Raw genomic sequence first — 17,677 nt, forward strand, 5'->3', positions numbered from 1 at the left:
AAAGAGTTAAAATCACAAACTGATTTTTTCCATTTTGTTACAGAACGATATTTACTTTTTAAAAATTTTAGTGCCAGGAATGTGTATTTTAGGCATGTTATTACTTCACAACAACTTATGACAACTTTTAGAGTCCTAAAAGTTTACAGTAAACTCTTGAAAATTCTGGAAAATAGTAGTATATGTTGTATCAGGCTAATCTTCCTAGTGATAACAATTATAAACTCTAGGAAAATTATAAACAACCATTTGAAGGTACCAGAGAGAAACCAAAAGCAAGCAGATACTGGAGGAGATGAGATCCTTGAAAGGAGGCTGGCACACTAGAGGAGATCCCCATTTATTAGATTTTTTCCCTGAAGGCACTTCCCAGTTTACACAGAGCACAAGGGAATATGGCTCAAGCAGAAAGCTTGAGTCTTTTCAGGCTGAAGAGACATGAGGTTGGGAATATGAAGCTGCCAAAGCAGCTGGGGGGAAAATTCCAAGAAGAATGGAGATAGAGAGAATGAGTCCCCAAATGTACATACAAATTCACCTCCAATCCTTACTGGTTCCTAAATTACACACAGCAACGACTGGGAAGCTAAAGACTTAAGCAGATATTTAAGCAGCTACCTAGTGCTGGAGAGACAGAATTTAAGAGTTTACATCTCACAAAATTAAAGGAGCTCACACATAGAGCTTTCCATCGATAACTCAGAAGGGTCACACCTTAGGAAGAAGGCCCATGTACCAGGAATAAAGGTTATGTTTTAGGATGGATGGCACAATGGAAATAGACCAGCTTTAGCAAGCTTCCACAAGATCAAAGTAATCTGCCCTCAATTTAAGTGCCTGCCAGAAAAAACTCAATACTCTTTACAGAAAAAAGATTCAGAGTCTCCACCACATATCATCCACTAAAAAAAAATCACTATACACACAGGAAGAAGAAAAATGCAACCCATAATGAAAAGTAAAGGTCTATATAATAAGGCTCACTGATGATTCAACATTACAGTTAGCAAAGACTTAAACAGTTATTTAAAAATACATTTAAAGAACTTATAGGAAAAGATGGATAAAACAAGTAAAGAGATTGGGATTCTCAGCCAAGAAATGAAAATCCTAAAAAGAACCAAATGGAGATTCTAAAATACCTGAATATCTGAAATGAAAATTTCACGGGATGTGCTGACAAGCAGATGATGCAGCAGAAGAAAAAGATCTGTGAATTCAAAGTTAGGTTAATCCAAATCATCCAGACTGAAGCACAAACAAGAAGATTGAAAAATATGAACAGAACATCTGAAAACTGTGGGATGAGAGCAAAGGTTAAATATATGTGTAATTAAAATCTCTGAAGTAACTGAAGTAATGAAGAGAGGGAATGAGGCAAAAGGAACATCTATAAAGTCAAAAAATTTCCACAACTGATGAAACACCACGAATCACTGATCCAAGCAGCTCAGCAAATACTAAGAAGGATAAACATAAAATCAATCACACTTAAGCATATCATAGTCGAACAGCTAAAATTAAAGAGAAAATCTTTTTAAAAGCCAGAGAGAAAAACACACATTTCATTCATAAAAACAAGAAAACCAGTGGCTTACATTACCAAATGCAAGGGAAGCCAATAATGGAATGATCCTAAAAGAAAGTGCTGGAAAAAAAAGGTGGGGAGGGAGGACTATCAACCTAGATTTCTATATTTAGTGAAAATATCCTTCAAGATTGAAGGTGAAATAAAGATGCTTTCAGATAAAAACTGAGAGAATTAACTACCAACAGAAATACACTCTAGGAGAAATGCCAAAGAAATTTTTTTAAGCTGAAGGGAAGTGATTACAGATGGAAAAATGAATCTGTGTTGAAAAATGAAGAGGGCCGGAAATGGTAATAGTGTGAGTAACTATAGCTAAAAACCAATACAATATAATTTAACTGAGTGGATTGTAAGGTATGTGAAATATACCTTAATAAAACTGTTAAAAAAAAAAAAAAAGGAGGGGGGTCTATTTGCTTAATTTCCTAAATGAGTTCAGGTCTTCAAAAACCAATTATCCAGAACACAGAGAACTTCTACAAATCAATAATAAAAGACAAACCAATTACAAAATGGACAAAAGATATGAACAGACACTTCACAAGAGAAAATCTACAAATAACCAATATGCGGTGAAAAGGTACTCAACACCATTCGTCGGGGGAAAATGCAAATTACAACCACAGTCAGTTACCACTGGGAATACTACACTGATGAGAATGTGCGGCAGCCCTCATGCACTGCTGGTGAGACTTTACAATAGCAGAGAACCACGTTGAGAAACTGTTTGAACACTTACTTTTACAACCTAGCAATTACATTCCTGGCTATTTTACCCAAGAGAATGTAAACGTATGTCCACAAAAAGATTCAACTAAAATGTTTACAGCAGTTTTACTTACAATAAATGTTAATTAACATTTGTTCATTAACAAATGTCCAGTAACAGGAGTACGGATACACAAGTTGCAGTATATACATAGAAGGGAATACTTCTCAGGAACAAAATACTGATATACACAACAACGTGGCTAAATCTCACAAATGTTGAATAAAAGAAATTAGACTTATAAAAAAGCCAGACACAAGAGTATATATGATTTTACTTATAAGAAGTTCAAGAAAGACAAAATTAATTTACAGTTATAGAAACAGAACTATGGTTACCTTTGGGCCAAGAGACGGAACTGACTATAAATGGACCAAAAAAAAAAAAAAATTCCATGGCTGTCGAGTCAATTCTGACTCACAGTGACCCTACAGGACAGAGCAGAACTGCCCCACAGAGTTTCCAAGGAGTGCCTGGTGGGTTCAAACTGCTGGCCTTTTGATTAGCAGCCATAGCTCTTAACCACTATGCCACCAGGGTTTCCATAAAGCGACAAGAGGGGAAAAATTTTCCATAGCTTGATTTGGGTCATGTTTACATGGGTATATACATTTGTCAAAACTCAAACTGTGTATTTAACAACTGTGCATTTTACTGAATAAAATATACCTCTAAAAAGACTTTTTAAAACAATCTGAAATTTTAAGCAAACCAGCACTGAAGCAGACACTAAAGCCTTCTTTGCTGTCCATTATCTTAAAATGTTGTATCACAATAACCACAGTAACATCTCATTTTCCTATAACCCTGAATTGTTCTCTCCCTATAGTACCACTGATATAAAGAAAAAACTGGAGAAAGAACAAAAACTAATTAATTAAATTTTAATAAGATGGATTACTTATCTACAAATAATGACTGTATTTGTTAACTATTAATTGTGTACTTTTAATCACGGGGGCAAAGCAGGCAAGAGACCCAGAAACTGGAACTATAGATGAAAGAGATATGTCAAATTTAACCCTGATCGGACAGAACGGTGTTGAGAAGAGACTAGAAGTATGAACCAATGCAACTCAATAGTGTGGCTACACTATACACCATCATTTTTCGTATAAGTGTACAAGCTAAGAGACAGTAATCTGAAATTCTCCATGAAAACACCTGCATATAAATTTAAGATTCTTTACAATGACATGATGTTATATGGCATAGCTGTTGCAGAATTACTACTTAAGGAGTGACCCAGCACTACTTCTACCTCTAAAGTTCCATTTGGGCTGAAACTAGAAATATCTGCCTATATAGGATAATTTGGAGAAACAGAAGAAGTTCCATATAACCAAAATGGTCTGCTTTAATCAGTTGTCAAGTTCTAGTTAAAATGAAATAGGTCAGAAAGGGAGTATAAAACCCGTAAGCACCTACCGGACTGGTTATTTGTAAGATTTAGTTCAGATTAACTTACGGGTATTCCCCTCTACCTTGTTTCCTCCACAAGAATCTGTCCAATCTCTCAGTGCTTTGCGCCAGATTTGTTGAAAGAGAAATTTAGACCTATCGTGCCCCAAATACAGTCCTTAAATTCCTGTAATCTGGCTCCTGTACCTACCTAACTATATTTCTAACTATTCACTTAAAAGTCACTATAACTTACTAGCCTCCACACCTTCTTAGATCTTCCTTTTCCATAGCTTCCGAAATGTAGGACTTGGTAGAGTGGGATTTGAATTCAGAGCTGCCTGACTCTGCACCACGTACTATGGCTACTCTTCCCCATTTATTATTTGTGACCTGTGCTTTCCAGTCACCATACTGCTGCTTATAACTTTTGCTCCCGTTTCTGCAAAACCAAATCCTCCCCAGCCGTCAATGTTCATCTCAAATATCATCATCAGCTCCTTGTTCCATGGTAACATATAGATGAAATAATGTCCCTCCCTCCTTTGATCTTCCATAGTACATTCCCTTTTCCACTCTCCATGCATTTATAAGGTAGAAAATGATCTACTGTGTCCTTAATAATACATGATCATTCTCATGATTAGTATCAAGGCAAATGTTATTTTCAAAAATACTGTCCACTAGTATTATTACCCAGTATTATTAGGCAATTATAAATGTGCTGTGAACCAAGAGAAAGTCTAAGGTATATCTGAAGAAGCATTCTCTCTCACCTGATGTATTCCTCTTTATTTTCTTCTGTTACAAGAATATTGCCGCCATTGGGTTTCAAATCATGACTCTTAATTTCACCTAGAATTTCCTTATCAACTGAGAAGTACATTTCCAAACCGCATTCTTCAATATTGTTTTCTCTGCATAAATAAAATTAACACTATTGTTATATTCAATTCAATCATAATGTAAAGGTGTGTTAATTTAAAGGTCTATGTCCTAAAATAATTAATATTAAGCTATAATATCAAAGTAGTAAGAAAACTGGAAGATTATGCTTTAAAGTCATCCTATTTTTGCCTAAGATCCTGGGTGTATTTCTGTAAAATTTATCATATTGAATGACAACAGTTCGATGATTAGATCATTTAAATTCAATAAACCAATTACAAGCTTATAGTTTGGATGTATTACAGACATCATAATGAAGGCATGTAGACTATATTTTGAGAAATTAAATGCAAACAGGGCTAACTTACTTAACCCAGATGAGAGAATTGTAAAATTCTGGATCAATAGATTCTAAATCCTTGAGTCCAACTGGCTTGTTCAAGATACGCTTGTAGAATGGCAAAGAAAAACCAGTGTCTATGAATTTCCCATGGAACAGAGCCTGTACGAAAAGAAAACACTAGCATTTAAGATAATTATTTTGTAATAGTCATTTTATTTCAAAATGTTAAGTTCTGCATTTAAAAAAAGCTGCCCTGTATTATAACACACTTCTGAGAAAAGGGCAGATACAGCAAACTCAAATTACAGAAATACCTTTGTGAGGAGAAAATTGCAAATAAGGAAGTTAAAGAAGCAATGCTTTAGTATTACTGAACTGGCAAAGTAAACACATAGGTCTCCGCTTGTACTTACCATGGCAATAAACCTGCCAATAAAACGAAAATATTTCAGGTGATCTGGATTGATGTAAGAGGCAGGGTTTATCTGTAAGCAGTAGTTATCCTTCCCTGCATATTCAAACAGGCAATACATTGGGTTCAAGACCTCATGTGACAAAAGAAAGAACCATTCTCTGAAATCAAAAGAAAACTCTGGGTAAAAAATCTTGTAAGTAAGCATGCTAAGATAAAAAAGCTGTGCTATGCACTTCCCAGGGATCTATACTCCTCAGCTGGTAATAGTTTTCTAAACCCATCTTGATTTTTACAATTTCTGTTTAAATTTACATTTTACAGGGTGACATTTACACACTGCTTGTTATGTTTCAAGGAATCTAAGACTTTAAATGCACCATTGTTTGATGAATCACTAAAGAAAAGTTTCCAATTAAAATTGTAAGAACACATTACAATTTCAGAGACGTTAACATATGAAAATACTAGTCTTAGAGTCAATGAAATACTATATATAGGCAAGTTTAAAATTCACTATCAACTCACATGATCAGAGCAGCTGACATGAGTCTAATATTATTCCACATACTAAGCCCTATAGTGATCCTCATCAAGTGGCACTGCTACTTACGTCTTAAATGAATATAAAAACCCTTCTAATTTCCTAGAGGCAATAAAGCACTTAATTCAAGCCACTGATTCATTAGAAAAATGCTCTGAGAAGTTCTAATTTAAATATCGCGTAAATACCTACTAACATAAGACTATGGTTACTAACTATATAATGTGGGTGGGTCTGGAAGAGGAGGTAAGAGTTGATCTGTGCAACACGTGTGTTCTCAGCTTATGTCCTAGATCTCTGCTCCTGTTAGCTCGTGGCCTCTCGCGGTAACACTGCTTATACTATTTTCTGATCAACAAAAAACGACTGCCCTCCTACTGAATTATCTTTAACTTGTACAAAGTTAAATGGTTCTGCTCAAATTCACTATTTACCTGTGATTACTTCATACATTTTGGAATAGTTTCATTTGAACTTTGAAACACAATAATAAAAATGTAGCTACCCACACAGGCTCCGGCTCTAAACCAGATCACTAATAAATAATATTTCTAATCTACACAACAAATCCAGGAAGGTAGGTATCACTATTCTTACTTTATAGAGGAAGAAATTTACCCATGGTCATACTACTACCTGTAAAAACAGTATACAAATCCAGTCTTGAGACCAAAGTCCTTGCCTTTCCACACTGCCACACTACTATGCAAATTTTAAAGCTGTTAGATATATATTTATGGAAAAAGCAAAGCAATTTCTTGATTGAGTCTATCTTCCAGGGTTTTTATTAGAAGCTCCAATGTGAAGAAAGCAGAATTAAGACTCCCAACTCCTATTTTGTATAACCCTTTTTTCTAGTATTCTTAGGACAGATACACTAATCTGAGTTAGAACTGAATGACTATTGTCTTTATCAGTGATCTGTACTGGGGGCCTTGTGTGGAAGGGCCCTGTGTGGATCAGACATAAGGTAGTGAACTGAACACTGGTTATGGTTAGATGATGCAAAGCTTGCATCCAGGCTCATAACTTAAACGTGCACCTTAAGTGAGTCCCTAAATCTCTTTATCACCCTATTTTGCAGGGTTATCCTGAGGGTTAAATGAGTGATGTGGGTAAAATCAACTAGCAATCTCTTACAGAGAAGGTGCTGAATTAATGTTTGTTGAAATTCTGCAGCTGCTGCATAATTAAGGTACAATAATTTACTACACTTCATTTTTCTGAAATACAAGGCTGAGAAAATAATACTTGCAAGCAAAGCATAATGATACCTTTGGAGGAAAGGAACTAAGTTCTGAGTATTCATATTATCACTACCTTGCTACACCTCCATAATCTAAACCTTCTTCTCCTGGAAAAATCACCCACAAACGTCTTCGCAGGTCTTGGGGACTGAAGCTCATTATCTATAAAATAACAAAGTAAAAGAATCTGTAAAAGCCGTTGTTGAAACACCACTTTACTACTTCTAGGTTTGAAATTTCCTTCATTATTAAAACAAAATAGCTGCAGTCAGATTAAATTCCCCATGACAAAGAGTGGTATTTGTAGTCCAGTCCACACCACACATACAGAAAATACATTACAGTAAAGCTTCATAATGTCCTACATATTATGAAATATTTCATATACATACCTATATCTTCAGATATGTTATACATACACGATTTTCTTTTTAACGATTTTACTATTGATTTATGAGGTTGATTTTTCTCAGTTGCTTAAAGCACAGAGTAACTGAGCATGGTCAGAGGTTAGGGTCTTTCTTTTTTGGGTTAACCGACTTGGGTTCATTTCACAGTCATATGCCTAATCTGGAAATGAAAACCAGTGGTTGCAAAGAGAACCCAGTTAATTTTGGAAACTCACTCTCAGTGAAAACCTATCGATGCCAAGAAAACCAACTAAAATTTTACACCCAAGTACAGGTGGCTAGTACAATCATCATATTTGAAGGGCAATTCTATTATTAAGCTATAATAGATAGATCATTTTGTTTCTTCCTCTATGTAAAACTACTTAATTAGCCTAGAATCAGGTCAGTAAGGCATCTGCAAATATTAATTACTCTCAGAAAAAAAAAAAAATCACAGGGCCTGGAGAAAGAGAAGTTCATATAATGTTTCTACTTGATGGAGTGATAAGGATGAACTCTCACATTTAAATATCTAGATTCATATTGGAGCCCTAGTGGCGCAGTGGTTAAGAGCTCAGCTGTTAATCAAAAGGTCAGCAATTTGAATCTACCAGCTGCTCCTTGGAAACCGTATGGGGCAGTTTTATTCTGTCCTATGAGGACTCTCTGAGATGCCCACAAAACAGATACGTCATTTTCGTAAGTTCACATCTCAGTCAAATAAAAAAATTCCAGGTGTAAACAAAATTCAAAGAGAAGGTACATGCTTATGAAAAATATTCTACGAATACTATGGTATCTAACAATGAAAATGCGATACGTCTCAAAGTCAAAAATATCTTAAATAATTTCCTTTAACAAATACCTAATATGAAGGAAAAACAAAATTTTCTCATGCAATTTCCCCCACAGCAGTTGTACTATGTTAACAAAAGAACTACTACCCAGAGAAATTTTATTCAATAACTGTGAAGAAAATCAGATGCAAATTTTGCTATAGGTTTGACATCCTTCCAAAGCAATAAAATTTTACTCTTAGGTTCCTTATTTCACATTTAATTGATGGATATTAAATCTAGTGTAACATTTTAAAACAACTGTCTTAGCAGCATCTGTCATTTCTGTAAAAGTCTTCGGATTTCAAAAGTCAAAAGATAAACGGGCACAAGCAACAAAAGACAAAATAGATGAACTAGACCTCATCAAAATTAAAAAAATTTTTTTTCAAAGGATTTCATCAACAAGGAAAAGAGACAACCTACAAATTGAGAGAAAAAAATTGAAGACCATATATCTGATACGGGCTTAATACCTTGAATATATATTAAAAAAAAAAAAATTCCTATGACATAACAAAAAAAGACAAGCAACCCAATCAAAAAATGGGCTAAAGACTTGGATATTTCACCAAAGTAAGATAAGCAAATGGCCAGCAAGCACATGAGAAGATGCTCAACATCATTAGGCATTAGAGTAATGCAAATCAGAACCACAATGAGATATCGCTTCACCTCCAAAACGATGGCTGTGAAATAAAAAATATTACTTAAAAAAAGAGAAAGAACAAGTGTGGGAGAGGATGTGGAGATACTGTAACCCTCAGCCATTCCTGGTGAGAATGTAAAATGGTACAGCTGCTGTGGAAAACAGTTTGGTGGTTCCTCAAAGGGTTAAACACAGAATTATTATGTGGCCCAGCAATTCCATTCCTAGGTAGATACACAAAAAAACTGAAAGCAGGAACTCAACCATTGATACTTGCTCACTGCAGCACTATTTACAATAGCCAAAAGGCAGAAACAACTTAAATGCCCAACAGAGGAACGGATAGACAAAATGTAGTATATACATACAATGGAGTATTACCCAGGCATAAAGAGAAATGAAGTCCTGATACATACCATAACATGGACTAACCTTGAAAACATAATATTGAATGAAATAAATCAGTCACAAAAGACAAATATTGTATGACTCCACTTACATGAAATATCTAGGATAGGCAAATATATAAAGACCAAAGTTCATCAGTGGTTATCAGAGGCAAGAGGCAGGACAGATGAAGTCACTGCTCAGGGAACACTGAGTTTCTGTTAAAGGTGACCGAAAAACGTTGAAATAGTGGTGATGGTTGCACAACAGGATGAACGTAATGAGTGTCACTGAATTGTATGCGTAAAAAAATCTTAAAATGACATTTGGTTATATATACATATATACATGTATTTACTACCAAAATAAAATAACCAAAAACCAAAACCAAACCCGTTGCCATTGAGTTGATTCCAACTCATAGCGACCCTACAGGACAGAGTAGAACTGTCCCATAGGGTTTCCAAGGAGTGCCTGGTGGATCTGAACTGCTGACCTTTTGGCTGGCAGCTGTAGTTCTTAACCACTACACCACCACGGTTTCCAAAATAAAACAAAGCGACAGTTTAATCATGTTTTGCATCTTTTTTTTCAGCACTGCCATTAGCAAGTTATGGTCCAAGAAACTGCCCCACTGGAGTCTGACTACTCAGTGACTAAAGGGAGAAAAAAAAATGAGCAAGGACTGAGGTGGGGAATGGCCTTGAAGACTTAGATCAAGGGAATGACTCATAATTGTCTAAATGGCCTCAGGTTCTTACTGCTGATAAAAAGCTGTCTTGCACCTACTTAGCAGGTTTTTCCCTTCAATATTAATGACTGAGGTCCCATCAGGAAATGAACATAACTGTTTCAAAAGCAAGGAGCCAGCTACTATCAACTCTCTCAGACAAACTCTTTTCCCTTTGCATTCTGCTTGGTGTTTTTTGAAGCTGTAGCTACCACAATAACATAAGGGCTAGGTATTAAAAAATCATTTCCACAACTGGCCATAAAGTGAGGACTAACAATTACACAGCTGGATGTTTTCATTCTAAGACATTTTTTCACTAGGCATTTTAATGTTTCCTTTAACAAAATCACTCAATTGCAGTTAGTTGCTAGTGATATCTGCAAAATAAAGGCAAATAATAAATTAACTCAGAGGAAAAAATTAGTTGACTACTTCTGAAAAGTAGTTTTTTATAAAAAATACGTCTTTTTTTAAACATATTGTCACCAATGACCCAATTACTTTCTTTCCTACATTAGAAACACTTTTAAGAATAACATATGCTCATTGTAAAAAATGCAAGTAATGTAGGATGCAAAAACTAAGTGTTCCCTTCTCCTTTCTACTCATCCAACATTGTTTGTATGGATATTTCCAGACTTCTGTCTACTGAAAGTCTGTTTTCTTAGTTGGATATCTATTTCAAATCAAATACTTAGCTTAAGAATGGAAACCTGAAACTAAGCAAAATACACACACACACATACACGCATGTGTGTACAAAAAACTGTCTGCTGTTCCTAAATGTGAACTATTAAATTAGCTGGCAGTGAGACTGGACTTAAAAATTCAAGGACTCCAACTCAAGGAACTCCAATTGTTCAAATTAAACTGTCAGTATTAGGAGAAGGTCCTGGGCTGGAAGCCAGGGTTCAAACTATTGACTCAGTGAAATAGTACCTGCTGAAAGGAATCCTCAAACAACGTTTTTCTTGTCACTGTAATCTTTATGTGCTGAGGCATGGCCAGTTGCTGAAATACAAGAATGACTTAAGTCAACACTCACCATTAAGATGGCATATCAAAAAACCAAAAGGGCAAAGTTTATTTACCCTTATCTTTGCATAGAAAAACGAGTATGGCTATGAATGTGAATTTACATTCAATAATGTTTAGGAATGCATTTGTGAATATTCATGCTAATTATAGATTACTTAATAGCAATGTAAGAAACAGAAGAAAACAAGTTATCAGGTAGGTGCATAAGTGCTTATTTAATAATATGAGTCAAACAAATCTTTACTTAATTTTGTTTTCAAAAGGCTAATTGAGGTTCTATCTTGTTTGCATGGGCCCGGTTAATTACAAGAGTTTGGAGTTTAAAAATATTCATCATAGTAACATTTTGATCAGTGCGTTCATTTTATTTAGAATCCAGAGGAATCATTAATTTGGTAAATGTTTGTTTATGCCTCAAAAATAGTTGATCACAACTGGAAAATATACTTTTAATATAAGTATGTATGTATTTATCAAAACGCTACTACTTATTTATATCAAATGTCAGATATGAAAGAGGCTAGTTAAAATTTATACATCAGAAAATATTTTAACTTATGTTTGAAGATTTTTGCAATCTGTTAATAGGTACTGCAGAAAAAGTTGCAATGTTTTCTTATTGAAATGATTTCAAATTTATTCTGCTGGACAACAGAAGACACAAATTATCTAACTGATAAGTCTATTTCTTTGCCCTTTGCAGGTGAAAGTGACTCTAATGCTTTGCATTTTACCTGTTTTTCTATGGGTTAACTATTTTCACCATCACTGTGTAATATAAACAACATAACAAAGGAAGTGGAACACAGAAATTCAGTTCCAATACTAACCTGACACCAGAACCGGAAATACTGAACCTTTGCCTTGAAGTCCCGAACATAGGCTATCTGGGGTCCATTGTCTCTGGGGAAAAACAATGGTTAACATGACATATATAGCTGTTTATCAGAAATAATATTGAACACACACTCCCGTCAGTACTCAGCAGTCACATACAAAAATACCCCAGTGTAGCATAGCCCTATACAGCCTTTTTTTTTTTTAAGTTTTTCCCCAAAACTATTTTTAAGTAATAGAGGGAAATAAATTTCAATCTTGTTAAAGCAACTGTTAAGGGATTTTCTGTTATATGCAGCCAAATCTAATACTAACTAGTTAGCCTGCAGGACTAGCGAAAGGAGTAAGTCTCTATCTCTGGGAATGTTGCCTATCCCAACCGTCCATTGTGTGTACTTATTTCAGACTTGAGATTTAACTGAGCAGATTGCACTCCGAAAGACGTCATTTTCCAATTTGGTCATGTGACTAGATTCTGGCCAATGAGCTATGTAAGTGGAAGTGTTGTATGAAACTTCTAAGAAAGACATTTGATTGTATCTGTCTTATCTATCATGGCGTCTCCATGAGTCAAGACAGACTTACTTCATGGCAAACATTTCCCTACCTACCTATCTACTGTCAACTTGCCTTTACTGTATACTCCAGCCCAGAGTGTACTATGAGAGCTGAAGTTTCAGGAGTTGTCACAGACCATGAAGTAACCCTGAGGATAAAAGCCAAGCACTGGAAAGACAGAACAGAAAGAAAGAGGCCTAGGTTACTGATGGAGCGCTCAAGCTAGCCCTGGACTTAATACCACTGGCATTACTTAAAACTTGCTTTTTCCCTTGGACTACTTTTAGTTTCATTTTCTAAATGTTCCTTGCTAATACATAAATTACAAATGATTTTTGTATACTGACATTCACCCTGCAACACTGTTGAATTTACTTATTAGTTCTAGTAGTTTTCTCCAGATTTCTTAAGACTTCCTACATACACAACTATGTTATCTTATGGGGCGGGGGGCAGGGGGGACGACAATTTGACTTCTTCCTTTCCATTGTCTGTATCTTATTTCTTTTCCTTGTCTCACAGCACTGGCTAGGACTGCCAATGCAATGTTGAATGGAAGTATTGACAGTAAATACCATGATTTTAGACTTGATCTTAAGGAGTATTTCATCACTAAACGAGATGTTGGCTGTAGGTTTTCTGTAAATGTTTTCCAGGTAAGGAAGTTTAAAAGTTAGTTGAGAGTTTATCATAAATTGGTGCTATATTTTATCAAATACTTTTCCAGAAATGACCATATGATTTTTCTCTTTCAATCCATAATATGGTGGGTTAAACCGATTGATTTTTGTATGTTAAACCAACCTTGCATTCCTAAAATAAATTCTACCTTGGTCACAATTAAGCATCCCTTTTATATACTGCTGTATTTGATCTGCTATTAAGGATTTTTATGCCTATGTTCATAGAAATATTAGTCTACAATTTTCTTACACTGTTCTTGTCTGATTTTCCTATCAAGGTTATAGAAGACTCACAAAATGACTTGGGAAGTATTTCCATCTCCTCTGTGAAAAAGTTTGAATAGGGCAGAATATTCTTTATAGGAAGTTGTTTAATTAAAGTTCAATTTCTTTACCAAATATAGAGCTATTTATATTTAGTATTTCTTCTTGTGTCCAATTTGGTACCTTGTTTCTTTCAAGGAATCTGTCCATTTGATCTCAGTCGTCAAATTTATTGACATAAAGTTCTTCAAAATACTCCTCATTATCTTTTCATATCTGTGGGATCTGTAGGGATGTCCCTCCTCCATTTTGATTTTGGTAATTTATGTGTTCCCTTTTTTCTCTATCAGGTATACTAGGGGTTTATCAGAATTATTAATCTTTTCATAGAACCAACTTCTAGCTTTGATTTCTCTATTGTTTAATTTTCATTTCATTAATTTCTGCTTTTATTTTTATTACTTCCTTTTTTCTACTTACTTTGGGTTTAATTCACTCTTCTTTTCCTAATGTCTTAAGGTGGAAGCAAGATCACTGGTTTCTTATCTTTCTTACTTTCGAATCTAGGCCTTTAAAGCTTAAATTTTCCTTTAAGGACTACTTTACTTATCCACAAATTATGATACTCATGTTGTGTTTTTATTATCATTCAGTGTGAAATATTTCCTGATTTCTTTTTGACTCACTGATTATTTAGTAGTATGCTTTTTAAGTCCCACTGGACTGTTTTTAAATGATGGAGAGAAATGTACTTCTATCTTGTGTAAGTCACGATTATTTTGGTGTTTTCTGTCACATGCACTCAAATTTAATGTAATACGGAATGATATGACAGTTATCTATTTATAATTTATTTCCTTATGCAAATAATCTCTGTAATTGCATTAATATTTAATGCTGTGATTTCCGAGTTTCTCCTTTAAACCTGAAAGTGTTTAATATGCAGAAATTTTAAAGTTAAAAGGTAATAAGAATGAAAGAAAACAGGCATCAGGCAGTGAACAGATAGTAACAAATATGAAAATTCTCTAAGGTAAAATATTCATGAGGGAGATGGAAATACAAAATATTTAGTGGACAGATACTTGTGCGCAAGCCAACTCAAGAAACAGTAAGACTTGCATTCCTTGCTAATTCAGATCTGTATATCTAAATCTGAAGAATTGGTTTTACCTTTAATCTACAAAATTTAGAAAACTTACAGGGCAGATTTTCCTGTGCGGGGATCTATATAGGTGGTTGTTCTTCTATTGTGGTCCACAAAATATGAAATTCCATCCACAGTGAATCTCATTTCCCAGCCTTCTGGTAAGGGTTTTTCATTTAACTGACTACAAAATATAGGAGAAAACAAACAAACAAAAAGAGTGTTAAAGTTATGTTCTACATCCCACTTTGGTGAGTGGCATCTGGGGTCTTAAAAGCTTGTGAGTGGCCTTCTAAGATGCATCAATTGGTCTCAACCCACTTGGAGCAAAGGAGAATGAAGAACACCAAAGATACAAGGAAAATATTACCCCAAGAAACAAAAGGGCCACATAAACCAGAGACTCCACAAGCCTGAGACCAGAAGAACTAGATGGTGCCCAGCTACCACAAATGACTGCCCTGACAGGGAACACAACAGAGTCCCTGACGGAGCAGGGGAAAAGTGTGTAGTAGAATTCAAATTCACGTAAGAAGGCCAGACTTAATGCTCTGATTGAGACTAGAGAAATCCCAGAAGACATGGCCTCCAGACTCTCTGCTAACCCAGAACTAAAACCATTCCAGAAGCCAACTCTTCAGACAAAGATTACACTGGACTACAAAACATAATACTCGTGAAGAGTGTCCTTCTTAGTTCAAGTAGATACATGAGACTAAATGGGCAGCTCCTGTGCAGAACGGGGATGAGAAGACAGGAAGGGACAGGAGCTGGTTGAATGGGCACAGGAAACCAGGGGTGGGAAGGCGGAGTGTGCTGTCACATTATAGGGATTGCAACTAGGGTCGCATAACAATATGTGTATAAATTTTTGTATGAGAAATTAACCTGAGCTGTAAAGTTTCACCTAAAGCGCATGTGCACACGCACAAATGTTAAAGTTGGCTTGTTTGCCAATACAAAAACTAAAAATGCCTATAAATGTAGCAGAAATCTAGAAAGTCATTCAGTCCAGTATTTCTAGTTGATTAGTAGACATCTCTATCTGGACATACCATAAGCAACTTGAACTCAACAAGCCCATCAACCAGCACTTAAAAACAAAAAAAACCAAACCCAGTGCCGTCAAGTCGATTTCGACTCATAGCGACCCTATAGGACAGAGTAGAACTGCCCCATAGAGTTTCCAAGGAGTGCCTGGCAGATTTGAATTGCCAACCCTTTGGTTAGCAGCCGTAGCACTTAACCACTACACCACCAGGGTTTCCAACCAGCACTTAGCATTCTTTTATTTACTTGGCCTGTGTTCCCCATCTACTCAATAACCCACCCTAAACAAACTAAGCTGTATTCATTCTGCCTTAGAAATCTTTTATGTTCATCCCTACTTTCAAACCCAAATACCATCCTTACTCTAGTTTTATTCACCACTCATCTAAACTTTCACAAAAGCCACCTAACTGGTTTTCCTGCCTCTAGGCTCGGTCTTGCGTTCCATACCGCTGACTGAACTATCTTTCTAAAATGTAGATCTGATCAAATAATGGTTCTCCTTAAAGTCCTATCATTGGTCACCACTGCCAATGATAAGATCTAAATTATTTAAAGCATTTAAAAAAAAAGATCTAAATTCTTCCACCTGGCACACATTCTTCCCCCTAACTCTGATCTCAGCGTTCCCTTTCAGATTTATCTCCCGCCACAACTTCCTCCCATAAGGTCTAACAGTGTTTCTCTTACTTCTACTGTATTCTCAAAATGTCATTATTACAAACATAAATACACCATGTGGGGAAGTGTAAACATTTTACCAAAGGCTATTTAATTTTCATTTGGAAGTTTTTTAAATCTTCCCTAAATAAAACTCAATATTCGGTAAACTATACCAAAACATGAGAATATTTTGCTATATTCAGATATTTGAATATAACGATCAGATATAAATAGGCTACCATAAAGTTTAAGAATATAATGTTAAATGCAACTGCTTCTCGTTTGTTGTAATTCTATTATGTAAAACAAAACTAATTAGAAAGAACCGGTCATTTGTTATTTATTAAGACACAACTAACCTCAGTGCTAAAACTTTAAAGGTCCAAGATACCATAAAAAAAAGTGGTAGCAAATTACAGAAAGGTAACTTCATTAACTCTATTCTTAGAGATAAAAATTAAAAAAAACAACTTTTAAATGTTATATTTGAAATTCTTATTTCTTCCTGTTTTGAAATTGACATATATATGTTAAATACCATAAAGCCATAAAAATGTGATACCCAGAAATTGATAATTTAACGTATACTTTAGGACAGAGATTCTTAAAACACTGAGCCATGAAACCCTCTGGCAGTCTGATAAATGCACAGTGTTACATATTATTACACAGTATTACAAAGGAAAGTAATTGTATACATATTGCTATCAGAACGTTAAAAAGACAAACCTGTGATAGTATGTCTCTTCATCAATGCATTAACTATCAAGTTCTTATGACACACTAAGTAATGACGTGTGTGAACAATATTTTGAGATATCTGCAACAACCAGAATGATACAAAAATACCTAGGATTTCCAATGGTGGCAAAATGCTAGGCATTACTAATTTTACTATGATTGTAGCCTACATTCATAATGGAAAGAAACAGTCAATCTCATTTAAAAGTTAGTGAACCTGCCTATGTATTTTTTCCCCCATCTAAGTCATCTATCCCGATTTCTACACAGTGACTCCAAGTTAAGAAACCCTGTTTTAGAATGACTAATCCAGTGTTACTAATCCTAAATACGTATTTTTGGATATATACATATATTCTCATCAATCAGTGAAACTTTCTCTTTCCAATGTATGTGGATGACTGAAATTACGGTCTCTGAGGAAAATGGAACTTTGATCCTCTTCGTAACTGAGTCAGAAATAAGGCACAAGCTTCAGGAGGTTGTACATATATACCAGTAGCT

At 35.1% G+C, this 17,677-nt stretch overlaps 1 protein-coding gene across 2 annotated transcripts in view; it reads right to left on the bottom strand.

Moving 5' to 3' along the window:
* The window catches only part of ITCH (itchy E3 ubiquitin protein ligase), a 115,211-nt gene that overhangs the window by 17,606 nt on the left and 79,928 nt on the right, over positions 1-17,677 (bottom strand). For both annotated transcript variants that reach the window (XM_049868988.1, XM_049868989.1), the window contains 7 exons: positions 14,775-14,903; positions 12,061-12,133; positions 11,132-11,203; positions 7,269-7,357; positions 5,406-5,565; positions 5,018-5,151; positions 4,538-4,678 (listed from right to left, as the gene is read on the bottom strand). In XM_049868988.1, the coding sequence (XP_049724945.1) occupies positions 4,538-4,678; positions 5,018-5,151; positions 5,406-5,565; positions 7,269-7,357; positions 11,132-11,203; positions 12,061-12,133; positions 14,775-14,903 (798 nt within the window). The remainder of the gene's footprint in view (positions 1-4,537; positions 4,679-5,017; positions 5,152-5,405; positions 5,566-7,268; positions 7,358-11,131; positions 11,204-12,060; positions 12,134-14,774; positions 14,904-17,677) is intronic.

Source organism: Elephas maximus, chromosome 25 (genome assembly GCF_024166365.1).
Source record: "Elephas maximus indicus isolate mEleMax1 chromosome 25, mEleMax1 primary haplotype, whole genome shotgun sequence".
Taxonomy (NCBI): domain Eukaryota; kingdom Metazoa; phylum Chordata; class Mammalia; order Proboscidea; family Elephantidae; genus Elephas; species Elephas maximus.